This window comes from Equus quagga, chromosome 14, assembly GCF_021613505.1.
Source record: "Equus quagga isolate Etosha38 chromosome 14, UCLA_HA_Equagga_1.0, whole genome shotgun sequence".
Classification (NCBI taxonomy): domain Eukaryota; kingdom Metazoa; phylum Chordata; class Mammalia; order Perissodactyla; family Equidae; genus Equus; species Equus quagga.
This window is the reverse complement of record NC_060280.1, coordinates 13,602,955-13,630,053: the sequence shown is the minus strand read 5'-3', so window position 1 is coordinate 13,630,053 and position 27,099 is coordinate 13,602,955. Positions and strand designations below refer to the sequence as shown.

The 27,099-nt window shown below is 36.1% G+C and overlaps 1 protein-coding gene across 28 annotated transcripts in view; it reads right to left on the bottom strand.

The window, feature by feature from the left end:
- The window catches only part of SOX6 (SRY-box transcription factor 6), a 572,550-nt gene that overhangs the window by 172,512 nt on the left and 372,939 nt on the right, over window positions 1-27,099 (bottom strand). For all 28 annotated transcript variants that reach the window (XM_046637752.1, XM_046637768.1, XM_046637749.1 and 25 more), the window contains 2 exons: window positions 25,000-25,172; window positions 22,102-22,170 (listed from right to left, as the gene is read on the bottom strand). In XM_046637752.1, coding sequence (XP_046493708.1) covers window positions 22,102-22,170; window positions 25,000-25,172 — 242 coding nt within the window. The remainder of the gene's footprint in view (window positions 1-22,101; window positions 22,171-24,999; window positions 25,173-27,099) is intronic.

Sequence of the window (27,099 nt, the reverse complement as noted above, 5' to 3'; positions counted from 1 at the left end):
AGTGAAGAGAGACAAGAGAAAAAAGATAATCAAAGAGAGAATGAAGAGGACAAGAGAAAGTGAAAAAGAATAGAAAGGTAGTATGAAAAGTGGAGAAGAAGGAGAAGAGGTCCAGAGATGTGGATGAAAAAAGAGGGAGAGAAGACAAACAAGAAATAGAAAAAGAAAAGGTCTCATACAAAGTGCCTATGTAGTAAAGCAAGTACCATTTAATGAAATTTGTTTCTGTTGTATATACATAGGTGTGTCGTACTGCAAGGGTGTATCAGGCAGTGATGTGAAATATACTTCTTACAGTCTTAGTTTGAAAGTAACTTGCAAATCAGTGATCTAGGCTATCCTCAAGGTCCCTTGAGGTTTAATTAAAAGGAGAATTAAATGATAGAAAAGAAAGATGTTAAAAAAGATTGCAACTACTGATAAAACATATAATCCTAACCTTTCACAAGGTTAGGTATCCCTTGCCAAAGAAAAATCTAAACTAGGCTTTGTCAGCCAACATCTCAGGAAAAACAAAATCTGGAGAGAGGAAAAACTCTTTCCACACATACTTTCCAGATCAAGTCTCAGGGTGAAAAGCACCTCTCCCTTAAAGTGAAAAACAAATCTTGCCAATAAATCTTGAGTGAAGTCCTCCTAAGTTATAGGTTAAACCATTCTCTCAGAGCCTTGACACCACATGGATTTGGCTTCTAAGACTAACCCAAAGACGATGCTAATCCCAGCAAGATAACAACCTGCAGACTCGTCCTCTGTGGCTCCTGTGAACTGTAGTTCATCATGTGGTATGGATTGCGTCCTCTGTGAAAAGTTTGGGCATTGATAGGTATACGTGTGACTCAACCACAGAACGAGCTAATACTATTTAAGGCCCTCCACTTCTGAAAGAGATTGGTTGCAAGACAAAGAAGAGTTGAGCCTCTAGAAATTCTGAAATAACACATTAACTATTATGCTGCTGAAAAGCACAGCATACTACTACATTCAATTTAAGGCGAGTAAGAAGTTTCTAAAGGTGTCTCTACTTGGTCTGTAACTTTTTACTTTCAATCATTACAGTTGGTAGGCCTGCAGCATTTAGCCATTCAGTTTATAATCAGTGTTTTTGTACTTGTTAACAAGATGCTCTGCGACAGCTCTCACATTTTAAAATATATGGACATTTCGTTTCCTTGGCTTCTTTAAGAGTTCTTTGAGAGAAAACAGTATGTCTCATATTTCCTCTATTGCCTTCATACACCTAGCTTTCAGTCATATTACACAGAGCAGATATTCGGTGAAGGCTGTGAAGTTAACTGCTTTTTTTTTCTCCTATAGTTGGTTTTTCCTATAGCTGATTACTAAAATAACAAATAGTAAAACAGTTCTAAAAAAAGTCTACTTTTTGAGGAATCATTTTCAGAGGATTTTCTCATGAGTTCCAGCAAGTGCTACTGTTCTACTTAGTGTGATAACTTGCAAGGCAAAATACCACCATCACATCTAAGGGACACATCCTGGATGTTGATAAAGCTAAAATACTTAAGCTATGATCAGTTAAGAAAGCTAATAAAAGAATATTATTAAATGAAAGAAATCAATAACATTTTACTTAATACGATTATCGTTCAGATGTCTCTCTCACTAACCTGTGAGCATCTTTAAGGCAGAGACATTATCTTTACCACCTTGGTATCCCAGCTCAGACCTAAGGCCTTTAATAAACATTTAAAGAATCTAATTAAACCTATCACTCTCAAGATTTCTTGTTTTAACAGAATATAAGCAAGAATTATAGAAACTTCTATAAAGCTTTAAAAAGAGACTATACAGTAAATTTAGGCTGCAAAAACCATAGCTCTTACTATTCCTTTTTGAAGTCTCCCCAAGGTACCATAGCATTACTGACTTTCAAAAACCATAGTAAAGTTCAATAATGTTGAATGAAGAATTCTAAAGGATTAAACACATAGGCTATAAGGAGGTAATATTTGTAAAGGACTTATAAAAGTCCTTAGCATTTAATAAGTTCTCAATATTACTTTTTTATAAGTACAAATTATTCACTAATTTAAAACTAGAAATGAGGGCCAGTGAAACTTTGTAATATAATTGCAGTCATAGTCCTTTTTGCTCTTTCTTAGCATTAACTATATCACAGTCACTCCAAACAGGTCATTAAAATGATTTTTTTAAACGGGTCACTAAAAAAATTTTTTCATTTATAAAAGGTATACTGTTTATTTCCTCGAGATTAATCAAGCAGGAGTTGAACAGCCAATTCATCAACTAGTATATTTCCAAACTGGATAGCCTTAACCTCAGTCAGAAGATCAGTGGCTGGAGAATTCAAGAAACCAACCCCTAAATTTCCATCAATCTATTTAATTCATGGAGCCATGAGCTAAGTATTTTAGTACAATTTGTTTCAGATACGCCTTTGCAATATTTGCTTCATTAACTGATGAGCATACAAAAAATGAAAAGAAAGAAGAATTTTGATTGTCTCCTTTGTCCATTAAAATGATTTTAATATTTCAACTATGCAATTCAACAGTATTCACCGATCATCCACCATGTACAAGGCATGAAGCTAGCCATGCTGGAAATATAAAAATGAATGTGATCTCTGTCTTCAAGGATACTATGATCTTGTAAGGAGGGGTAAGATGCACAGATAGCTAAAATACGGTGCATATAGTAAGTGCTACAAGAAAAGCACAAGGTGCTGTGTAAGCTCAGAGGAGAAAAAATGACTTTGGCTTCAGCAGGGGACAGGGGCGGTGATGAGTGACGGTTTCATGGGAATTCTAGGATTTTAAAAGGCAAAGGTGAATGTGAGGAGAAAAATGGGCATTCCAAGCAGAAAAAACAATATGACAATTGACTTGGAGACGTGAAAGCACAAATCACGTTCAGGAGATAACACACAGACAGGTTTGATTAACTATCTAGCAAAAAGTAAAGCTGGAAATGGGAGTAGGAACCACGTTATGAAGGGCCATGAAATTCAAGCTAAGAATTTTGAATTTTAAAAACCATCCACACACTGATACTCCCAAAGGTACATTTCTAGTCCTTATCTCTCTTTTGAATTCCAGACTTCTGTGTCCTACTGCCTACTCAGCATCTCCATCTAGATCTCTAATACGTAATCAATCAACTTAACGGTTCAACACTAAACTCCTGAATTGCCCCCCACTCCTTCTCCCACTCCCCCTCCCCTCCCACAGTCTCTCACTCTTACCCTCTGGCTGATATCTCTTCCTACAGTTTTCCCAGTGAATGGCAACTCCATTTCCCCAGTTGCTTAGGTCAAAATCCTTGAAGTCACCCTTGACTTTTCTATTTCCCGTTCACTCCAAATCTCTTTGGCTCTACTCCACAACGTGTCTAGAATCTAACTACTTCTCCCTACTTCTACTGCCCTGGTTCAAGTTACCAACATTTCTTGCCTAAATAGCCTTCTCATGATCTCCCAGTTTCTACTCTTACCCCCTTGAGTCTATTTGCAGCACAGTAGCCAGAATGATCCTGTTAAAACCCAAGTCAAATCTCACCATTCTTTTCAACGGCCTTCCATCCCACTTAAAGACAAAAGTCCTTACGATGATGTAAAAGGTCCTCTCTGTTCTCATTCCCTACTCTTCTTCCAAAATTCTCCCACACTCACCACCCATACTAGCCCTTTGATGTTCCTTAAATAGAGATGACTTCCTCCTACCTATGAGTCTTTGCATCCACTATTTCTATGCCTGAAAGTGTCTTATTCCAGATATCTGTAAGACTTGCTTCCTCAGTTCTTCCAGGTCTTTGCTCAAATGTTACCTTCTTCAAAAGTACTTACCCAAACACACTACTTAAAATTGCAGTACCTCTTTCTCACTCTCCTTCCCCTTCTCTGTTTTTCCTCCATAGCAGTTCTTATAACATGCTATTATTTCACTTTTCTCATTTATGCCTGCCTCCCTCTACTGGAACATAAGCTTAGCAGAGCAAAGATTTTTTGTAGATTGCCATATCCTCAAAGATGAGAAGAGTGTCAGAAACATAATAAGTGCTCAATAAAAATTTGTTAAATAAATAAAAATCATAGGCATTAAGACACCATCAGAGACTTCTGAGCAGAAGAGAAGCACAATGAGAAGTGTGCTTTAGGAAGAATACTTTGGAATGAACATGTAGAGTGAAGTGGAGAGGGATAAATTGAAGGTGAGAAGACAATTTAAGACTGTATTTCAGCAGATTGGGTATGAGGTGATGATAACCTGAATCATGTTACTAACAGTGGGAATAAAAAACAGAAGATAGACATGAGACATTTGGACGTAAATTGGACAAGAATTGGCAATTCTGTGATGCATGAAAGAAAAGCAGAGATCACGTATGACTTGAAGTAACAATGTCATTTATAACAACAGGAAATATAAAAAGAGAGGCAGACAACAGGCACATGAAATATGCTCAACATCACTAGTCATCAGGGAAATGCAAATCAAAACCACAATGAGATATCACCTCACACCTGTTAGAACGGCCATCATCAAAAAGAAAAGAGATAACAAATACCAGTGAGGATGGAGAGAAAAGGGAACCCTTGTGGACTGTTGGTTGGATTGTAAAGTAGTACAGCCCCTATGGAAACAGTATGGAGGATCCTCAAAAAAATTAAAAATAGAACTACCATGTGATCCAGCAATTCCACGTAAGAGAATATGTCCAAAGGAAACAAAAACATTAACTCAAAAAGATATCTGCACCCGCGTGTTCATAGCAGCATTATTCACAACAGCCAAGACATGGAAACAACCTAAGTGTCCATCAGTGGATGAATGGATGAAGAAGTTATGGTGTGTGTATATATATATGAATATTTTTCAGCCACAAAAAATGAGGAGGTCCTACCACTTGCAACAACATGTATGGAACTTTAGGGAATTATGTTAAGTGAAATAAGTCAGAGAAAGACAAATACTATATGATTTCATTTATATGTGGAATCTAAAACAGAAAGGAAAACACCAAACTCATAGAAAAAGAGATCAGATTTGTGGTTACCACAGGTGGGGGGAAGGGGGGATTGGAGGAAGGTAGTCAAAAGGTACAAACTTCCAGTTATAATACAAATAAGCACTAGGGATATAATGCACAACACAATGACTATAGTTAACACTGCTGTATGATATCCAGAAAAGCTGTTAAGAGAATAAATCCTAAGAGTTCTCATCGCAAGAGAAAACTTTTTCTGTTTTTTTTGCTTTTTCTTTTTATTGTATCTATATGAGATGACGGATGCTAATTAAACTTACTGCAGTAACCATTTCACAATATATGTAAGGCAAACCATTATGCCATATACCTTAAGTTATACGGTGATGTATGTCAGTTATATCTCAATAAAACTAGGGGAAAAAAAGAGAGGCAGACTTATAAAGAAATGATATTGACTGTTCATTTTGGATAACATTCTAAACAAAAAAGGAAAAGCAAGCTTAACCTAATTAATTCATGTCAGAAATAAGGATCCTAGAATTTTCTTTGACTCTCATTTCTGAAGATCCTACTGTTTTTCATATTCAAATGCACTCCAAATCTGGAACAAAGATGGCTTAGTCATTAGTTTAAGTGGTTTGGCATGTGTTATTTCTACTAAAACGTGACTTCTTATGGAAACCACAGTACTTCTGAGCAGCGAGCAAGAATGCTAAGGAAGAGCACCTGGGAGGAAATGGCTTTTACTTTTTTCTTCTCCAAGTCATAGAGTCACCATTTCACATTCTAAGTAGAGATACCACCCCATTCTCCTTCAGAATTATATCATCATGGCCATCCACAGGGCTTAGACACTTTCAGGAGATATCTATACACTAGTAGAAATAGCGATGCAGGTAGAAATTGTGTTTTTTCTACCACAATCTTTAATGGAATGTGAAAAATCTGATACACTCATCAAGACCACTTTGATAATCAGATGCAGTCAAAAGAGGTATCTGTCAGCTGTCCATCATTAAAAATAAAATCAACAGTTTTCCCACTTTTTCTGCTGTGCTACACAGAGCCTGTCATGTACAGTAGAATGTTATTCCCATGAAATGATAATGTTATCATTACATATGCATGTCTGGCTTTGTGCCAGTCAAAGTACTATATTTGAGGATTTCCTGACTTTTACATATTAAAAATTCAAACTGTAGACTTGTAATAATTTTTTTCAGGGGTGTTTTTAAACAAATTTACTTTGGGTCGTCTGCAATCACGTCATTTATTTTATTTCAGAGATCTATTTTTACATTATTCTTAAAACACAGAAATTTAAAGTTGGCAAAAAACCTTCCTTTACAGATAAGGCATTTGAGGCCCCAGAGGTAAGTGATTTGCCAATGGTTGTTCAGCAAATTATTGGTGATCATTAAGAGAACCTAGGTCATTTTTTCGGTTCCCAAATAAATCAAGAGGCAAATTTGGCCAAAAGAGCTCAATATTCAACTTAGCGTCTTCATTAAAAATTTTAAGTTCGCCTTTCATTTCCAAAATTCTTCTTTGTAAACAACTTAAATAACTGGTATGTCCTGTTTTAAAAACATACAAAACAGATAAATAAAATGGTGATTATGTTCATGTTTAAGTACTTCTACCTTTATAATCCTATATGATACAATAGTTGCCATACAAATACCATTAAATGCTTGTTTATAGATCATTACCTACTGAAAAAGACACCAAGCCTGAAAGGAAAAGTACAGAAATTTAAAGATCAGTTACCAAAAACTAAGATAAAGTGCTAACGAGGATTATAATACAAGTCAAAAGAGAAAAACGATCTCATTTACAAAACCTTTCTAAGAAAACACGAACAGTGTAAGTGGAGATACACCTGTAACCTCCCACATATGCCTCATTAACAATACCGATTTTTCCCCAGATACCAGAGTCCAGAAATTGAGACAAACTAAACAAATCACAGTTTGAAACACCCACAGAAAATGTTGAAGTCCCCTCCACATTTTAAGCAATTACTGTCTGAAGAAAGAGTTCACAGTGTTGCCAAGGATGCTGCTTAGTAAATAGTTTAAATTCCTTCCACTTGAGAGAGAAAGGATCCGAAGTATATTAGCCGCTCCCCTCCCCCTCTAGTGAATTAATATTCCATGATATACACCACCACTGCTGATGGGGGCACCTCTTTTCAGTGAGCAGAGATCAGCAAATGGCTATTTCACAAAGAATAAAAATATAACCTTGTAATTTTAATGTGTGTTTATGTTTTTTAAAAAAGTGGCAGATCCATGTTAATAAACCTTGCTTAGGGAAAAAATAAAATAGTTGCTAAGCCATGGTGAGTAATTAGCCTTTTAGCATCCCCTTTCTTTAAGAATGCTTCCTCCTGTGCTGGTTCTTTTAAATAGCTCCAGTCCTGGCTGCCTTTGTTGGGCTTGGAAATTGTTCACATATGAGAGAAATTAAGCTCTCATTTAACAGAGACACATGCCTGTCAAGACCAGAGGAACAAAGACTAGTCCCTGGGGCCTGTTCAGCTCCCAGAGGCTGCCACTCATTCTGTTAGCAATGCTTACCCTTTACAGAATGTGTATAAAACCCAATAAATCATTTCATCTGCTGTGCTTAACACACAAGAGCTCTGACCACTTTTCAAAGTGTTTTCTCTTTCTTACGCAACTTCACAGCTAGTTAGTTCAACAACAACAACAAAAAGACTTCCTATTGTTATTTTTTTCAGAATGCAAATAAGACTTTTTCAGTCAAAAAGGTAATGAAAATGTTCCCCACCATGGTGGGCATAAACGAAGAGGCAATATCTCCTTAGATTCCTTCTCAGATATCTCTCCTACATTTTATGGTTAATAATTAGAACACCCATTTTGCGAATTACCAGTACATCTCCCAGCTGCTTTTAAACATAGATTCAGGAGCTAGCTCTGGCAAAAATGAACCAGTTAAGGACCAGAATGGGACAGACCTGCTGTCCTATTTAAATTCAATACATTTTCCCCCTTTGGAACACACAGCCAACATGTTTTTTTCAGGGTGGAGATTAAAACTACCACTTAACAGCCAGCTCTTTTTACTAGGAAAGTGAAACGGCCTTTTTATAAACCCAGCCAAAATACCCCTTCATACATTCTCACTTCCAAAGAAAATATGATGATCTTTGAGCCTTCTTACTTTACAATAGAAATCTTCCCTGCATTGTCCCTCACCTCATTCCCTCACTTAACTCCTCCTCCCGGGGAAAAATATGGAGGCTGTGCTGAAAGACTAATGACCAGACTTGCAAACCCTTCCAGTTTAGACCTCCTCTTATCCAAAGCAGAAAGGGGGAAGGGCTGTGGGGAAATGAGTATGTGTCCATAATTATTAAAATAAATACTTCATTCAAAAGTAAAACGCTTGTTTAACCTGTGTTGCATGTAGAGCAAACTTAGCAAGGATTTACTCTAACCACGTTAATCTTTCCACAGAAACACTGGGAGTCCGGGGGCTGACAGCTTCAATCCCCAAGATGCTGTGAACCCCAAAATAAGAAGAAGCTGGTAGCACAAGGAACTTCACCCTGCTCAGCAGGGGAAGAAAAAGCAGATCTGGATTCGATAAGTAAAACCACATCTACACAATGGTTATATGGTAAAGCCCTGAAATTAATGGAGACCATAAACAGTTCAAAAAGCCAGCACGGCAGTAGTTTCTCCAGAATAGGTTTCACTCATATCTAGTTAGATATTAATCAGAGGTACAACTGACACAAATGCTTTGTGCAAACACAGATAACTGTACATGTACCTTAGTATAAAGGAAAAAAAAAGAAATAGAAGTGCATCAGACTCTTACATTCATATTTATGTATCATTTCCGAATGATTTATCATTTTTAAAATAATAAATTATTTTCATTTTTAAGCCACAAATCACATCCTGCAGCCCTTAGCAGATGCAGATGTCAGAATGTGGTAGTACAACAACATTAATTAAATAACCTTGAAAAAATAAAACAAAGTTTATTTATAAAAAATGACATTAAGGTGAACTGCCTAATAAGAACATGGATTTGCTTAAATAAAACATTATATGGCTCTGTTTTAGATTCATCCCTAAAGCCCTGAAAGATATTAGAATTTTAGTGAGTAATTACCCTATTTACTTCAAACAAAATGGGAGGAAATCGGAAAACCATATTAAACTCTACCACACATCAGAAATGAAATTCTCTCATTTTTTATCTTGCAACCCAATAAGTAAATTGTAGTTGGAAAATTTATTGGGACAAGAAGATGAAACCTAACAAGCTAGAAATGAAGAAATGGCCAAAAGAATATCCACATCAACATACCGCTTCAAGCAGTAAAGCCACTTCTAGGAAGCATAGCCAAGCAGTCTCCCGTTCACAGCTTAATTGTTTTCAGACAGTTTGAACCACGCTCAGCACCACCCCACAGTTAGACAGAGTTCTAACTACTTAACACATCTCTTTTCAAATGAAAATGCAACACTTGGGGTGAAAACAAGAGAGACTAGGAAAAGGTGTTATAAGCTATATATGCCACTGACATAATACTTCACTAGGATATGCTGTAATTTCCTGCAATTAATACTTTAGCAAAGCTATAAGGATTTTTTTCCAAAAATTATAATATTTCACTTGCAACACTAAAATTAAGTTTGTGTCACCCTTTCCATTATATAGCCCTAATGCCAGGAGTTTGTCACTGGCTGCAGAAATGTGTTTGGTGTGGCCTGAAAGCAGGCATTTACAGGCCCTCTTCCTAAATATGTTTTTCTAAAAATCTCCCATAGCCATCATTTCATGTGGCAGGCATTACAAGCCATCACAATACTCCACAAAGGAAACATGAATTTGACCTCATAATTCAAAACCTTTCAATGGTTTGAAATGCAAACATTCCTAAGTGGACATGGCTTACGCTGTGGCCAAACTTGACATCTGCCTGCAAGCTTTGTATGCAAGACTACTTGCTGCTCTCCATTTTCTAAGGACCAGAGTTAATTCCCATCATCTAGAATCACAGGAGGTCGGAGTTGCAAAATTCCAGAAATAATTTTGGACAATGATCCTTGTTCTAAATATATGGACAATGAGAGTCACTGCAGAAGAGGTCATGTAGTTACGAGCAGAACAAAGACTAGGCATAGGTATCCTGAGTCCAAGTCTAGGGTTCTGTCTGCTACTCTTCTTTTCTCTAATACTATTTTGTCTCCCAGTTGGGACTATGCACCTTCCATAGAAGGGAGAGAACAAGTTTTGCTGACAGTAGATCGGTAATCATCTCCATGTCTTCTCTTTTCCTGGGCTTGAAATCATGACCTTCCTGAGCCAAAGGGAACATAGTACAAAGCTATGGAATCAGTTCAGTGTCCTTGGCAGTTGCTTGGGGAAATGAGTGAGATGAGGCAGGCATAGATATCAGTAAAACAGTCTGAAAGCACTGGAAAGATCCATTCCTGCATATTTTCCCCAGCAATCTGGAGACCTGGTTGTTTTAATTAAGTGGAAGTTTTACTTAAGCAATCAGAAATCAGATATAATAGTCAAGTTGTAAGATTTGATGATCAATTTGTGATCACAATCTATTCCAGAGGTGATCACAAGATAAAAGGATAGATGCCTATCCCTTTTTTGTTACCTGTGTTTTTAAAAATAAAGTAATAATAATAAATTATAAAAGTAATGCATTCTCTTCTAGTCTTTCTTTAAACGCCTACTTTTATGTAGCTGAGATTGTACTATATTTATATTACTGTGTTCTAGGTTTTTTTCCCACCTAACGCTATATTGTAAGCATTATTGCAAATCATTAAAAATTATTTGTAAATATCATTTTAATAGTCTATAACAGCCCATCACATAAATATACCATAAAAATTTTAATAATTTTTCTAATATTGAAAATCACGGTTCTTTCAATGCACACTTAAAGTTTTTAACTAATTTTTTTCTTATACAAAAGCAGTATGTACTAGAAAATTGTTTTAAAACTAAACCAAAATAAGAAAAAATAGTTTACCCATAATTCTACTATGGGACTTTTGTCTTAAACAGTATACTCCTACTTACTTGAGATACACAGTGTATCACAAATTTGGGTCTTTAGTCAGGGCCCAGTCTTACTGAGAAGGAAAGATACTGTATTGATATGGAGGGCAAGGTCCTAAACATAGAATCCAGGTTATCTCTTCTACTGGACTGCCATTAATCTGGACTTCCCTCCCACAAAGGATCTCTAGGAATTCCACAGATGTGCTTCCACCCTAAAACAGAGTCTGTGAAAGGGCCCTGTCAGAGACCAGTGATTTTGACGATGCACGATAGAATGAAATCAGACAATCTTAACAGAAAAATAGTGTTCTGTGGAGGCCAACTTCAAGAGCCCAACTTCATTTTTCTCTGCCCTGGTTTCCATCCTCGCATTATAGATATTCCAGCCATGAGTTGGAATTCCTCCTATGGTAGACTACATGTTTGCCCTATCACTGTGGATCCACCAGATCATCTAAGATTAACTTCTGGCTAGAACACAATAACGAATACTACTATCTTACTTTCGCCTGCCCCTCTGGGCTTTTCCATAGCGAAAGAATAGCAGGTCATCTAATAGCGTGTCCCCTCCATCTAGGCTTCACACATAAAATCTAGAAACCTGAGTCTGCACCAAGCATTACCAAGAATTACACAAAGTAGACTAGAGATAAAAATTTGTAGCCAGTTTTTCCTTTTCTCAAACCTCCGTTACTCATCACTAAGCAAGGTGATAGCTTCCTATCCATGTGCACTTTCTTGCTCTCCATCATCTTCTGCTATGAAGCTCATTCTTCCACCACTACATGCATGTTGATTCTTTCAAACCCCAGCCTCTAGCTACTAAACTGATTATCTGGAAGCTATCATGACATTCATGGTTCTCAGGGAAATGCAAGTCAGAAGGAAGGATGGGCTGACAGCCACAGAATGAGAAAAGGTCCTTTAGGATAAACAAATACCTGAACTAATAGCTGGAGATCCTTCCTCTCCTTGAAGTTTCAGGTCCCTGATAGCCTCCTCGGGCACCGTTCAATTATACTAATCCTAAGGTGCCGTGTATTTACCCAATTTTCTATACATTAACAAATGACTTCTGCCACATCCAGCTTCAAAGACAACAAACTAGGACTTAACTTACATCTTTTATTGAATAATAGTACATACAGAATGTTTTCCCATTTGGGTAACTGGTTCCTGACATCATCACAACTGATGAAAGGGGACAAAAGTTATTAGACAATCAATTGAGACTAAAGTCAGTTTTCTTTTTTTCTCCTCTATTCTTATGCATAATACAACTAAAGAACGTAGAAGGAGGAGCCAACATTTGTATGTCTGGGAAATGAGTGATGCTATTACAGTACAAAATAAGTTTTGCCTGTTAGAGTTCTTTAGAATAGTTTGTCCACCTCTCAACATGTTCGAGCAGTAGCCAAGTCAGCCTAGCTGAGAGCCATTTCCATCTGCATGCATCTCAGCCATTGTAGAAAATCCATCTGAAGGTGTTGTAAGAGAAAAATCTTCCACCTCAATGTATGTTAACAAAAGTCATGACTATGACCTGACTGAGGATGGATTTTACCCTTTATTCTGATCTGTGAATTCCTAACTTTCATTGTTTCATGTTACAACTTTAACATTTTCTTAACGGATTGGGTGGTGGATAAAATGAATTCAGTGTCTCACAGTGAGACATTACACCTTTTGCATCATTTACTTTCTTTTATTTTGAACAAGTAAAAATATCTGACTCTAACATTAACAACGTTGAGTAGGAGTTACCTTACGTGAATTAAAAATGGTTATGTCAGTACATCCCTTCAGAATTTAAAAGATATTTCCCTGTGCTATATCAAGTGTCACACAGTATATCAATTTTTATTTCCCATCTCTCAAGTCTGGTATGCATACTGTTTAACTTCTTAAATTCTAAGTATAGACATAATTCACAAAAGCCGGGCAAATGCTTGACTTACAGGAGATGGCATACATAAGATTTATGTGAACAACTTTATTTTAAACAAGAAAGACTTCTGCATTTTGTGCAACTACATCACATAACTTCATCTGTGTTTTTTAAAAAAAGCTATAAAATAAATTGGAAAAGTTCATTTACTATCCCTTTAACTTCACAAGCACTATTGATCTAATAGAAAAGCCCTTTTTAGCGTGAAAGGTGAGAATTTGACCCTGTTTTCCAGAATAAAATGCCATGCTCCCTTTTAGACAATCTCCAGGCAGCTCTGTCTAATTCTCCACCAACCATTTCTGAGTGCCTGACAAACGTTACTCTCCTCTCACTGACAACTGAAATAGCTCTCATTTGGCAGCCAGAGAAAATTGTTGCTCTTTCTTTTCCTCTAGATTATCATGGTGCTAATAATTGACTATAGTGCATCCATGTTGATTATCCTATATTCACATCACTAATTTGTGGGTTCTAACCATGCATATATATAGATGAAAACATGCTTATATATGCAGATACAATACATGTACCTGTATGTTTCTCCACTAAGGACTCTGCAATTACTCCTATAGCTAATATACAAGGACAACAACAATAATGACAGTAATAGATATTGTGCATTGAGCATTTACTAGGGGCTTTATATGATGATCTCTAATCCCACAACTACTAAGCTACTATCATTATCCACCTTTTAGGAGTTAGGAAATACAGGCTCAGAGATATTACTTAACTTGTCTTGCAGCTAGTAAGTAGCAAAACAGATCTCAGAGCTAATAAGGAGCAGAACTAGAATTTAAATCTTGATTTATTTGTCCCCAATACCTGTGCTGGTTCTACAAAAATTCTAAATTACACACACTCTGATGCAACGCATTTTATTCTTTCTACCTTCTACCTATAGTAGAAATCTAAAAGTGCATTCAGAGTCATACATTCTTCATATTTGACAAGACGCAGTCAATTTCACAGAAAATTTTTTAAAAACACACAATAAAAAAATAACAGGTAGATGTCCTGGGTCAAAATTCATTCTGTTTAGATAGTAGAAGTTAAATGGCATCTGAGAATTCATTTTCTGAAAGTTTTTGTCTTATTAAGAAAGACTATGCTTCATTTTTAAATACCTTCTCCCAAAGGCATAAATCTTCTGATATCAACACATTCCTGTCTTGCCAGTATATTCACATATAAATAAAAATCAAATTATTAGAAAACTAACTAAATTTATTAAAATTGTTTAAGTCATGATCCATTATAAGCTTTCTAGCTATTACATAAAATAGCTGTGAAAAGTCAAAAGTATATTTCAGCTGCTCAAGAATCATATGTTTAAGCTATGTCAACCCTCAGTCTATCTATCTATCAATAGATAGATAGACACATAGACAGATAGACAGATAATAGACAAGTTAATCGATAGTCCAAACAACTTAGAGTTCACATTTAATCATTTAATCTGAATTATACTGTATAGAGGAGTATTTTTCAATCCTGATTGCCCTCAGAATCATCTAGAGAGCTCTTAACAGTGCCCATCTGGGACTGTACCCGAGACCAATTAAATCAGAATGTGTAGGATGAGACCCCTGCATCAGTATTTTTAAAAGTGATAACAAAGTGCAACCAAGGTTGAGAACCACAGGCATCACATACTGTGACTCACTGCTCACTTTTGTCCGGGGAAGGTAGCTGTAAAAAAGGTATTAACATTAAAAGTGACTGACCCTCAACATAGAGACATATTACTTTACACCTCCAGAAAGTAACATAATTAACTATCTAAGAAGTTCATATGTAAATACCAAAACAGTCACTCAGCCAGAAGTACATTTCATACTACATTACAAAAAGATTCAAATTATGTTCTTTTTATCTCTTTCCTTGTGGGTATGAACCCACAGTTGTAATAGTTCTGGAATATAAACTGATTCTAATGGCAAATCTTCACTTTTTTTTCCATTTAAGGATAAAGAGAACGTAATGAGATTTTGGATGTTAGATATTATTATCCACGTTTTACATACTAGTAAACTAAAGTGCACTGAGATTTATTCAAGTCATAGAAAGGGAAAATCGAATCACAACCTGGAAGGTTGGAAATAGTACTAGACTAGGAGTCAAGAACGTTAGGCTCTACGCATGGCTCTGACAATATTCAGCTTTGTAAGCTTGGACAAGGATGTGGTCTGTGCCTCAGTTTCCTTGTGTAAAGTAAAGGATTTGGACTAGAGAAAGACTTCCAAAGAAATTTCAAAGAAAAACAAAAGTGGGGACTTACATATATTTGGGAACTTTTTATTTCGCCAAATAAAACTACTGGAAAACAAAGAAACAATGCACATACCCTGTATTATCACCTTTATTTCATAAAAAGAAAGGGTATTTTAATTCCAAAGAAAGCAGAAAAAAGATAATCTCGGGGTTATTTTTAAGTATAGCTTAATAATAAACTCACTATATTGTTGTCTAATAGGAACAGCTCCCCACACTCCCTCCCATCAGTGAGTGAGAATCACGAGGACCTCGAGATGATGTTTCCAAGTTTAATATTCTGTGAAAGTTTAAGTGGGGTAGAGGCAGAACATTTAATACCTCTTAGTGTGGCACTCTTTCAGGGGCTTCCCAAAATTCCATCATTAAAGAACTACCTTCATAATTTTGCCATATCCAAGTACCCAATTATTATTTGTTTAAGGTTTTATTTAAATTGACTTGTTTTTGGCCTAAATGTATTTATGTCAAAAAGAAACTTTATTTCACTACCTCAAATAGAAAACTAAAATTCTAGTCATAAATAGAAGATAACCATGAAAATGTTTTATTTTACACAAATTCTAGCTAAACACTATGCCTACAAGGCTCTGAGTCTAAGACAACCTCTCCCTCTCGCCAACAAAGAGAGATTAGCACATCCTAGAAAGGTATTAAAGACTAACACTAAACTGAGCCCTCAATGTAATCAGAGAGATCAAGAAAAAAAATAGAAGAGAGGCTCTTTCCCTGGGGGATTGCTTCAACGTTATGTAACGTCACATGCTGGCACCACCTGGTCATCTGCCCACTCTGCTCCATACCCTCCTGCCTCTGAAAAGGTAAGACACACTCCCACTTTCATTAATCCCAGAAAGAAGCAGACACTTTGGTTTCCCTGAATTTTTAGAATTGCTGGTTTGAGAGAGAGCTGGGAAGGGGAGTCTGAGAGGTAAGACAGAGCAGGGAGGTCACCTAGGTGGGGTTGGGGGAACTCAAGGATAGTGCCTGACAAGCACTGAGATTCCCCTTCAGCTTCTGGTCTGCTGAATGAGGTCTTTGCCATAAGGCCACGTTTAGAAAACAGATAGCAAGCTGATAATAATTCCATATAGTAGCTGAGAGGATCTGGTCAGGTATCACCTCTTCTTATTTCTAGATCCACTCCAACTTTAATAAATAGTCTAGCCTGATTAACTAACACACAGTTTCTAATCCACAGTAAGAATTCAGATTTTTAGCTGTTAAGGCCCTTGATATTCACGAATTATAGCAGCTTTACCTATTCTTTACAATTCAGAAACTTCATTATTAAAATGTTTGAAGTAGGCTACAGAGCATCTATCATTACTTAAAAAGTTAATTAGATTACATAAAAGAAATAATTAGATTTGCATTTTTATCTTGGTTTTAAACTTCCAAAGAAGATCACAACAGCCTGCCTGTGGGCAATTAAACCAGCATACAGCAGAGAAAGAGAGAGAGGAGAGAGGGTCTGTTTTCCAGGCTAATTCATGATTGAAGATAGAATTACGAAATATTTTAAGGGCTTGCTGAAGCTGGGGGCTAATCCTAGACTTCTAAGCTTTGTTTATAACCCTCATTTCACTGCAAGAGAGTATCAGATACACGTACAGTGCCAATAGAAGTATCAAATTACTTTCAATGGTTTATTTGGTCCTGTTCAGAGGCTGTTGGAAGGAGGTCTGTTACCTGATCAATAACACACAAAAAAGGACTATTTGCTAGAGCCCAAACAGGAGCACTGTAATTGCTTTTTGTTTATCAATGCTAAATACAATTAACAAAGAGATACAACATAAGACAGAGGGACTAGTGAGACTGACAGACTCCTGACTTTGCTCAGTCTTTTTGTTGGCTGCTCCAGCCATTTCCAAAAGACAATAAATGCAAGGTCCAGCTCTTAAAATTAGAGGTCAATTAGATACTTAATGATGAAGCATATCTTCAAATATATATCTATTATTATTATCCTAGCAAAAAATTAATTAACCAGGTCATGTAGGCCATGAAGGCTAATGTACAAAGTAATTATTTCTGATCTTTAGACAACTACTTCACATAAAAAGGTAGTCCTTATTCTACTCAGCAGATACCTGAAATGCCTATAGTTAATCATATTGAAGGAAACAAAAGGCAAGGTTTATCTCCTTGAAAGGTGCGAGTACATCTCAAATTATTCTGTTTAATGGTTTAAGAACAATCACCTCCTTGCTTACAATATTAATATCTCTCTGGTTACCAGAGAGGAAGAAAGGAGAACACACATTTAATGGCACTCTACCACATGACTAACACACAGTGACACACAAAATAAAAGAATAGCGCCCAGGAATATTCTACAAGCAAAATAGAACACGTTACGTATGAAAAATACTCATATATTCAAGAACAGAATGAAACTTCAGTGAAGATACAAACGTGGTTTTGTAAACAAGCAGTATGCATTACAGCATTTAAAAGACAAAGTTTTCAGATCAGACAGAGTATCTGCAAAGCAGCAGCAATGGCATTTAGTGCAAGCCTTCCACAGATTGAGTTTGCCATCTAACACGTATCAAATGGTGAGGGGAGGGCGATGAATATTGTACATTAATCATAAAGATTAACAAAGAGCTAAGAATTTCAAGTTTCACAATTATACCCAAAAAGGTGTACATGTATGAACTGACAAAATCATTGGCCCTGGCCCAGGAAGCCAAATGCCCAAACAAAATCTCAATCAGCCAGTCCATTCTTAAGAGATCAATGATGTTCAGCCAGTGATGTGAGGAGAGGACACTGCCTACGTATCACACAATACAAGCCACTTGAATAAGTCTAAAATCAGGGTCTGAAGAGACATGAATTATTGGATAATACTATTCATGTCTGGAAAAGTACATTTCTCGCAGAGATATTTCAATGAGCTGAATTCTCTTGCAAAGATTAAGTTCTAGCAACAAAATGCCATTGTTAAATGTGTTCTTATTGACATGCTATTGAAACCAAAGAATGCAGTATGCTGTGTCCATGAAGAATATTTTCTCTAGATTCAAAAACCATGAGATGGTCAAATGAGGTTAGATGAATAAATATATGATGGATCAAGAAATCAGGATTTATAAAATATTTTCTGTTTTGCTTTGACTAGACATATTTAATAGTTGAATAAAATACTAAAAATATGCTTCAATATATTCAATGGATTAAAAATGACTTTTGTTTACTAGTCAACATAACTCTCACAAATAAAATGCTTCAAAGGATTGGCTAAGATACCACAATGCAGTGGGTGGGAGAAGGAGAATGAAATTAGTGATGCTGTTATCTGTCCTTTGAAATCACAGGATAAGGATCAACATTCCCAACTCCAAGGACCCATATTCCATGATCTATTAGTTTTGCTTTCCAGAGACTTGATAAAAACTGTGCTATTTCTGTCCTGGAAATATCAAAAATGTCTAACTTTTTCTGGGCTCCATGTCAGGGGAATTACTTAATATGTAACAAATTAGAGGAATCACCATTTTCCCCAAAGCACAAAGAAAGGGATTTAAATTCATTAAGCAAACAACCGCCTAAAATATCTGTTAATATTAAATCATTTTAATAATGATTTAAAGTTATTAACCGTATTTTTTTAAATGATAAAAACTGACATCAAAAGTATAAAAACATTAGTTTACAAAATCATCTATCTCATTTTTTCAACATGGCTTATATGGTCTTAAAAGTAACTCTTTAAAAATTTAGGTAGGATTTGCCAAAGCAAAATTATGTTAAAAATTATATTCAAGGAAGAAAAATATATAAATGAAATTATTTTTAACTGCACATATAAGTTTTGAATGATTGCAAGTAAAATAAGCTTGAGGACTTTTACAATACTATCTTAATCATGCCTTTTCCTATCTCTAATGAAAAATCTTGCTTTTCAATTTGTGCAAATCATTCATGTTTTCATTTGTTGCTATTATAATAGGCCCAGATGTGTTTGTGTGTGGTCATTACAAGAGGTTAGATACTCTTCTCTTTCTTTCTATTACAACTTGCAAATTCCCAAACAGCAGCACTAATTCAGAAGTCAGCATTCTGAACCAGAAGTAAAGAACGATCTTGAATGTGACCACTTGATACTCATGATCCATAGCCAATTGGCATGGCTTAATCTTGCTGACCATGTTAGCTAATAGGTTCTAGGACTTAAGATTTGGAAAAAAAAAAAGGTCAAACGTGTTCAAATTGTCTCTGTATTCATTTGCTTTCAGAAGAGAAGTTAGATTTTGTATTTACCATCTTATTTTACTCTTTGTTCTGTTTTCTTTTCACAAAAATGGTTTCTTCATAATAGAAAAAGGTTTGAAGCATGTCTTAAATCTTATATTTTGCTCAAAAAATATATTAAAATTAGCTCAACAATAATCTCTCTCCTAAATTTGATCATGCCTATGGCTTTTCAAAAACCATATTTGAAAATACAGTTAACCCATTCCCGTTGCAAAATAATAGCTAAAAAGTCTAAATATCGAAAATCTGCTTTGTAACTGTCAGAGACGAATATGTTTTGTGTAAGAAGTAAGTGTTTTTCAGCATTTGAAACATTCTTTGAATGGTCTCATACTGATAAGATAAATACTGACAAGATACGCAGTGAAGCAGTAGCTCCAGACAGAATGAACTATAAATACAGGTTATGGCTTCCCCTTATTTTTAAAAATATGAATTCTTACTACAAAGAATCCTATGTTTCTAAAGTTAATCTAACTTTGAGACCCTGACTCCCTCTCTGATTTTATAATTTATACTGCTGAGATCAAGTGCTGATTAGCTTCAATTTTAAAAAATTCAAACAATGAGAAATATCCACAAACTTTAAAGGCAATTAAACTTCTATTAGGAAACTTGAAAAAATATTTTCCTATCTTCTCAAATTGAACTGATGAATAATATTTTAAGATCATATCCTATAGTTTCCTGAAAAAGACATCAATTTCAGGTTATCAAGTTATAACTATAAAATCCTATGTAATCAATAAATAGTAATAATATGTCATAAAAATACTCCAAATTTATTTGGTTGCTATTAATCTGAGGTCCTCAGTACCACGGGCAAATATCAATTAAGATGGCCAGTTAATACAAACAACATTGAACTAAAAAGCGAAATATATGCTAAATAAATAAAGAAGTAAGTAATAAAGAGGTAGTAAAAACATTAATAATAAGTAACTGATATGGGAACATCTCAGAGAACTTCTTCCATTCCTGCTTTACAAAGGAGAAACAGAGAGAACTAAATGATCAGGTTATTTAACACCTACTGAGTTCTTAGAAAGGGATCTAGAGAAAAATGTAGGAAGCCACAGGCTAAAAATCTTGACCTCAGCAGTAGGAGACATACTAAAAATTCTAATGAGGGCAGAACAAGGGAACACCTGGATAGTTATTTAATTAAGGATCTCAGCATGAGTCATAAAAGAGATATCAGGATGAGAAATTATTCCAAGATTTAATTGTAAAGGTTGACTGTCAAAATTGCCAGAGACATTCCCAACCCTTCTATATTTGGACTCTTTAGCTCAAAAAATATAGATTTGAGTATGGAATATAGAGTCATAACTAATTAAGAAACACCAATAACAAAAACTCTGGATAAAACCTCCTGGAGAAGATAGCTGGACAAAATGCCAAATTAGGTACAACACTTCTTCAGGCACCAAATGGGTACTTTAAATGCAGTGACTACTCCCTGAAACACTAAGTATGATTAACAAAATAAAGCAAGGATTAAGTTAAAATCACGCGCTTTCATCAATGAGGTAGAAGACTAGAGTAAGTTATGACTTTATGCAAATGATTTTTTAAAAATACGGGAAGGTGTAATATTAACCTGAAGGAAAGGAATAACATAAGTCAGAATATACTGCCCCAACTAGGCTGCATCACAGATCCCAGTGATTAGAAATATTCACAGCAACCAAGAGGGAACAAAGAGGCTGTGGTGGGTACATATAACTCTGTGATCAATATTCCTAAGGATTAATTACCAAACAACCAGTTGCTTATTCTATGGCTTTCTAGAAGTCACACACATATGTTCCTATTCAAAAATGGAGACTACTTTCCTTACCTATCTCAAAAGCTATTAGTTGAATTAACCATCCAGTATCTAAAGGAATGACACAAATCAGAATTCCTTCCCAGGCCATTGTAATTATGATCTATATATCGTTACCCTGCCACAACAAAAAAGGAATTTCTAAATTGTTGCAATTATTCAGGAACAAGTTTTCTTACTTTCTAGACTATAAGCTCCTTGAAGACAGACAACCATTCACTAATCTTTATATTCCCCTCAGCACCTTAGCAGAAATGCAGTTAATATTTGTTAAAGAACAAATTAATTATTACCAACCTTTTCCCAGGTCATAAGATTCATCTCATAATTGGCCCAATCAGACAGTCCTAACAAGTAAATAAACAAGCTTCTCCCATAAATACCATCAAATGGTAAACTACAAAGCAGAAAGTGGTTTGTGACAATAAAAATAGCATATGTATGCTTCCTTGGAAACCATTAGGTCTGCACCAGGTTGTGTTAGGCAAATGGCAGAAGGAGAAAAATAAGGTTTATTCTGCTTACGCATCACATCAGAAAAGAATGCTCAGACCACCACCTAGTCCATATTTCCTGGGTCCACTTACACAATTGTATACAACAGCCTCGTCTAACAGCCCTATTGGTGCAGTTTATAAGAGAGGGTTCATTTGCAGCATTTTAAATTCCATTTTCATGGAGGAAAGTATCTAAGTATAATCAGACGAGAGTAATAAAATACACTGACCTGGATCTGTTGCTGCAGGAGATTAATTTTGTGCTGCTGTTGCAGAAGTTGCTGCTGTTGTCTTGCAATCTATCAGAAAGAAAGTTTCATTAAGTTAAAATGAAATGCTTACACCTTTGCCATTACCTCAGGTATGTCTCCTGGTATTACAAGAATGCTTTACTGCCCTTCTATGCGAAAGAGTTCGTATAAAATGAGAGAGGCAGAATCGGAAAGTTAAAGAAAAAAAACTTCAAACAGATGCCATCTCTCTGCTTGCCCTTAAATCTCTATCTGTAGGTGAAGACCATCCCTCGTATTACATCTGTGAGCAGTTCATCTGTATCTCCACTGGTCATCGGGAAAGAACGGGAATTTTGAAATTTGACCCTTGGAGGAGAAGGACAGGAAAACTCTGGCTATATTTTTCTAAAGAGCTTAATTTGGATGTAAAAAGTAAAATCTATAAGCAAAGACAGGAAAGAACTTTCTATTATAATATTGTCTACTTCGGTGAAACCTTTTCTGATACAAAAATTTTCAGAACTGACAACACTTACAAATATTGTCAAGGGCGTTCCAAAAAACAGAAAAAAGTCAAAAATCTTAATTTTTTTTGTTGATGTTATATGTGATTACAAACCATTTTTAAATACAAATAAAATTTAATATTTATCTATTCATCCTTCGGAGGGTAATGTGTTAATTTTATAGTACAGGTTCCACACACAAGTTTTACATTCCCTTGCTTCGTTCAACAATCAAATTCAACATCTTAACACGTCATTTGGCCTATAAAAAGACATATTAATCACTTAATGCAAGCCCTACTGAAGACTGAATCTGTCCCACAGGAGAGCAGTTTCTTTAGGATAATGATGTTTCCTACACAGCATGAGTTAGGTATCAGGGTGCTTATTGCCTCAAAAGCGAGCTGCTATAGCTTGAAGCCCAGGAGGATGCCCCTTAGTGAGAATACACTCACTGCCAACCGAGGAAGCCAGAGAGAAACACGGCCAGAGAGCACTTAGAAGGACTTGGTTTAGGGGTGCCTTCTAGGCAAGAGTTATGGTTTTTTATTCCTGTTTCTTCTATTTCAAAAAGCTGATATTCTAGAATGGGCAATGTTAGAAGTAGAAATGAGTGTGGATCAGCCCCCAGCTGTATGCTTTCTGAGTCTTTTTGATGTTCTAGCCTAGAGCAGAGGCAAAGGCCTAAATTACATTTCATTCAGCAGAAGATGACAAAATAGCAATCTGCCCTCAAATGTTGCTTTATGGTTTCTGGCGGTGAGTGGTTCATACTGGAAGTCACAATAAAGCTGCCCCTAACATAGACTACAGTTTGAGAAACGGGACCACTCCCCCGTAAAGCTTTATAAGCAAAATGGAACCAGTATTTAATCAGGTTGGAAAGGCCCACTCTGTTTGTCACCATTCAAGTCAGAAATGGACAATTCACTCTGCAACTCTAGGTATAGATGCTGAATCCTCTGAATATTTATTTCCTCTTAGCAAACCAGTGAAACACCACTAGGCATCTAATATTAATGGTCCCTCCTAAATGATAAAGTGCTGCATAGAAATGCATCCAAAACACCACAGTGCAATTACTATCATCCACTCTAGACGTATGGGTTTGACACAGTGAAGTATGGTACATAAGCACCATGTGGCTCAAATTCTGAATTTTATTTGCCAATCGGTTGAGCTACATGCTCGCTTCATTGAGCATGACAACCTAGTTTTAAGTGTCATTTAATTTTCATTTTGAAATATAATTACAAAGTGTTCACTGTAAGATATCACTCGTCTGCAAATGTGTCAAGATTAATTTGTGCTAGCTTATTCACAAGTGTCAATAGTTAATTACTGTGTCATCTCTGGATGGCTAAATGACATTCTAACTTCTGATTTTTTTACAGTGTTCCTTTATGTTATTTTCCATTAGGGGCTGAGTCCATATTCCTACATGTGGGCAAATATTCAAGCATATAAAATACCAGACGTCACAACTCATTAAAATCAACAGAGCATATATTGCTCTATATACCCCTATAAAATACATTTAACTGAAAAGATAATTCCAGTAATAATGTCAGATTCCGAAAAACTGCACATTAATTTGGGTCTGTCTGATCTAAAGCATTAGGGACTACTCTATAGGATCATTGTTGTTAGATTAATGTACTCCTATAAGACAGGAAAAACATTTGAGAAAGTAATCTATTTTTTAAAAGATACACATTTAAACTTTGCTATTTTTTCTTCTTTCTCACTTCTAATTCAATGAAGTCAAATTCTTATAGGAGTCATGTGCTAATTTGTTTTTGGTGATTTACCTATACTATAAATAGTGACCAAACAATTTATCATCCAAACCAGGACAACTTCTGCAAGTGGAAGGGGGGATTTTAATAACTACCTTGGAAAACAGTCATAAACCAGGACTATTCTGGGAAAACTGAGACATATATGGTCAGCCTAGCTTTAAAGTCAGAAAAAATCACCAGACTAGTGAGCTGAAAAATCTTCAAAGTTTTTCTAGACCAGGACCATCTTTTTCTGGATAAGAAGTGTAAGGCCCAGAGAGAAGGGACTTACTCCTGGCTAAGCTGCACTGGGAATACAGGTGGCGCCTATGTGACTCAGTATCCCTGAGTGATTAATCAAATCCAAATGTTCTGGAACAACGTTCTCATTTCAGTTATGCCCAGTTGCTGTGATGCCTTTCTTTGTCCTCCACATATCCCCTCAGTATTCTTGAAGACCCTAGATTTCCAGAAACCTTCTTTCTTTCTTTCCTTCTTCTTTTTTTTTTTAAGGAATGCTTATGACAAATAAACCAATCAATGTGATTACTCGCTGAGCTTGGCACATTCCACATCTCCAGTTCATCAGCTTCTTTTGCAGGGCTCACCTGTTCTTGCTGTTGGCGAGCAAGGTCCATTTGCTGCCGTTGTTTCTCAATTTGTGAGGCTGCCAGTTTTTTCTGTTCATCGTGCGCTGCCAGGAGCTGCTCCCGTAAACTGATCAGCTGGGTAATCATGGTAGAGAGCTGCCGTTCTTTTTCTGCCAGGCTCTCAGGTGTCCCTAAAATGCAAGCGAGACGATATCTCACAAGTTTGAGAAAAGTCTGAATGAATTGGCAAAAGGTGGGAGTGGGACAGATTTAGTAAGGGACTACCTAAGGCACTTAAAGATCTGGGACAATAACTGGAGGTCGTTGTGAGTGCAGGAACACTACAGAGCAGCAATGGAATAATCACTAGGTTTAGTCATTGCTCCTGCCAAGAAAAATTATCGCCACCAATAAAATTCTCACACACTCTTCCCGTTCACTCTTTAAAACAACAAAAACAGCAGACCTACCTACCTCATTCTCTCCCTTCATCACACTTCCCTCCTCTCTAACCAAATCTTTCTGATCAAGCTAGGAAACCTATGACATTTAGTACCAAAGATTAGAATCTATGGGTCGTATTAATATTCTATAATCACCTCTACCCTCAGCGATGAGCACAGGATCTAAGACATAGTAGGTGCTTAATAAATGTTATTTAAGGAATTTTCTGCTCATCACCCTCAGAAAATTTTTCTATTGTGCAAAGATCTGTCTCTGAAGCTCAGAAGTCAGGGGTCACCCTCTTGGCCATGGAACTAGTTCTACTAAGAGAAAAAAGACTGCCTTGCCTCAAGTAAGAAAGGATTGAATCTGATTTTTTTTTTTTCACCTATGAGAGGATGGAGCTAAAGTTTTCAACTTCATCCTTAAAGGCAACAATGTTGGTTGGGGGGCTTCTTCACCCCTGTGTCATTTGTCATTCTTCAAAGGGAAAAAACACATTCGAGGTTGAAAAGGTTATGCATAAGGATGTGCTGTTTAATGAATATGATGTCGCTGAACACTTACGGTATGCACTAATGGTGCTGAACAGTCTTTTTATGGGCAAATTGCACAGCCCTCCTAAGTAAAGGGTATAGAATCCTTTTGTGAATCTAAATTAGAGTATTTTACTGCAGCATAAGAATTTCAACCGACTATATTTGAGCCACACAGGTTTCATTATGAAGAAACGATGCATGATTTGAAAGCTTTTCAGAAGGACGCCAGGGCATCAGTTGTCAAAGGGGACAAAGATGGCCGATTTGTGTGTGTGGGGAAGAGGAGACTTCCAATTTCCTTATGAATCTCCTCTCATTCCTGCTAAGAAAGCACCAGGACGATCTGAGAAACGAAAAATATTTTAATTAGGAGTGTCCCTATTTTCTGAGTGGCCCCCTGGAGAAAGGGAGCCTCAGAGCATGCTGGCTAGCATTTGCTAGTATATCATTCCCACAAGGTAAGACTGATGTCAGCAGAGAAGTACAACATTTAGGACTACCTTAGGGTTCTTAATACCAATTCAAATCCTTAAAAAATAAATGAATAAACTGTCAATATTCCATATCCCTTAAAGATTCACTGAGCTGAAAGATGGTCTAAAATCAAAATTAAAGGAAAAATAAGATAGTGAGATGATGTTAGAAAATGCATTCCACTGTTAAGGGAACAAATACTGTATCAAGGATGCTGACCAGCTATTCTTTCTAGCTATTAGAATTGATTTTTTTTTAAATGAGTTTTTATTTCAGCAATAGGAATTTCAGCTTGGTAAAAGGAAGAGCTTTTTGATCCAGAAATATTAAAATACAAAAGCAGGTTCCCCCAGGGGATCATAAAATCTCTTCAAAAGCACACCAAGCTCAACTAACATATATGTTAATATATACAGGAATGAGAAGATACAAAATGAGAAAAGTATGAAGCTTATTTATTTACTCATTTCCGTCATTTTTAATTAAAAAAATATTTCCTGAATGGCAACTATGTGTCAAGGACTATATCAAGAACTAAGGATACTGATCCCAGGGCACGAAAAAAGCAGAGTTCCCTACTTGCGGGCAATTTGTAGTCCAAAGTGGGGGAGACACCTTAAGCAAGTGATCACACACGTAAATGTAAACTACAACTAAAGAA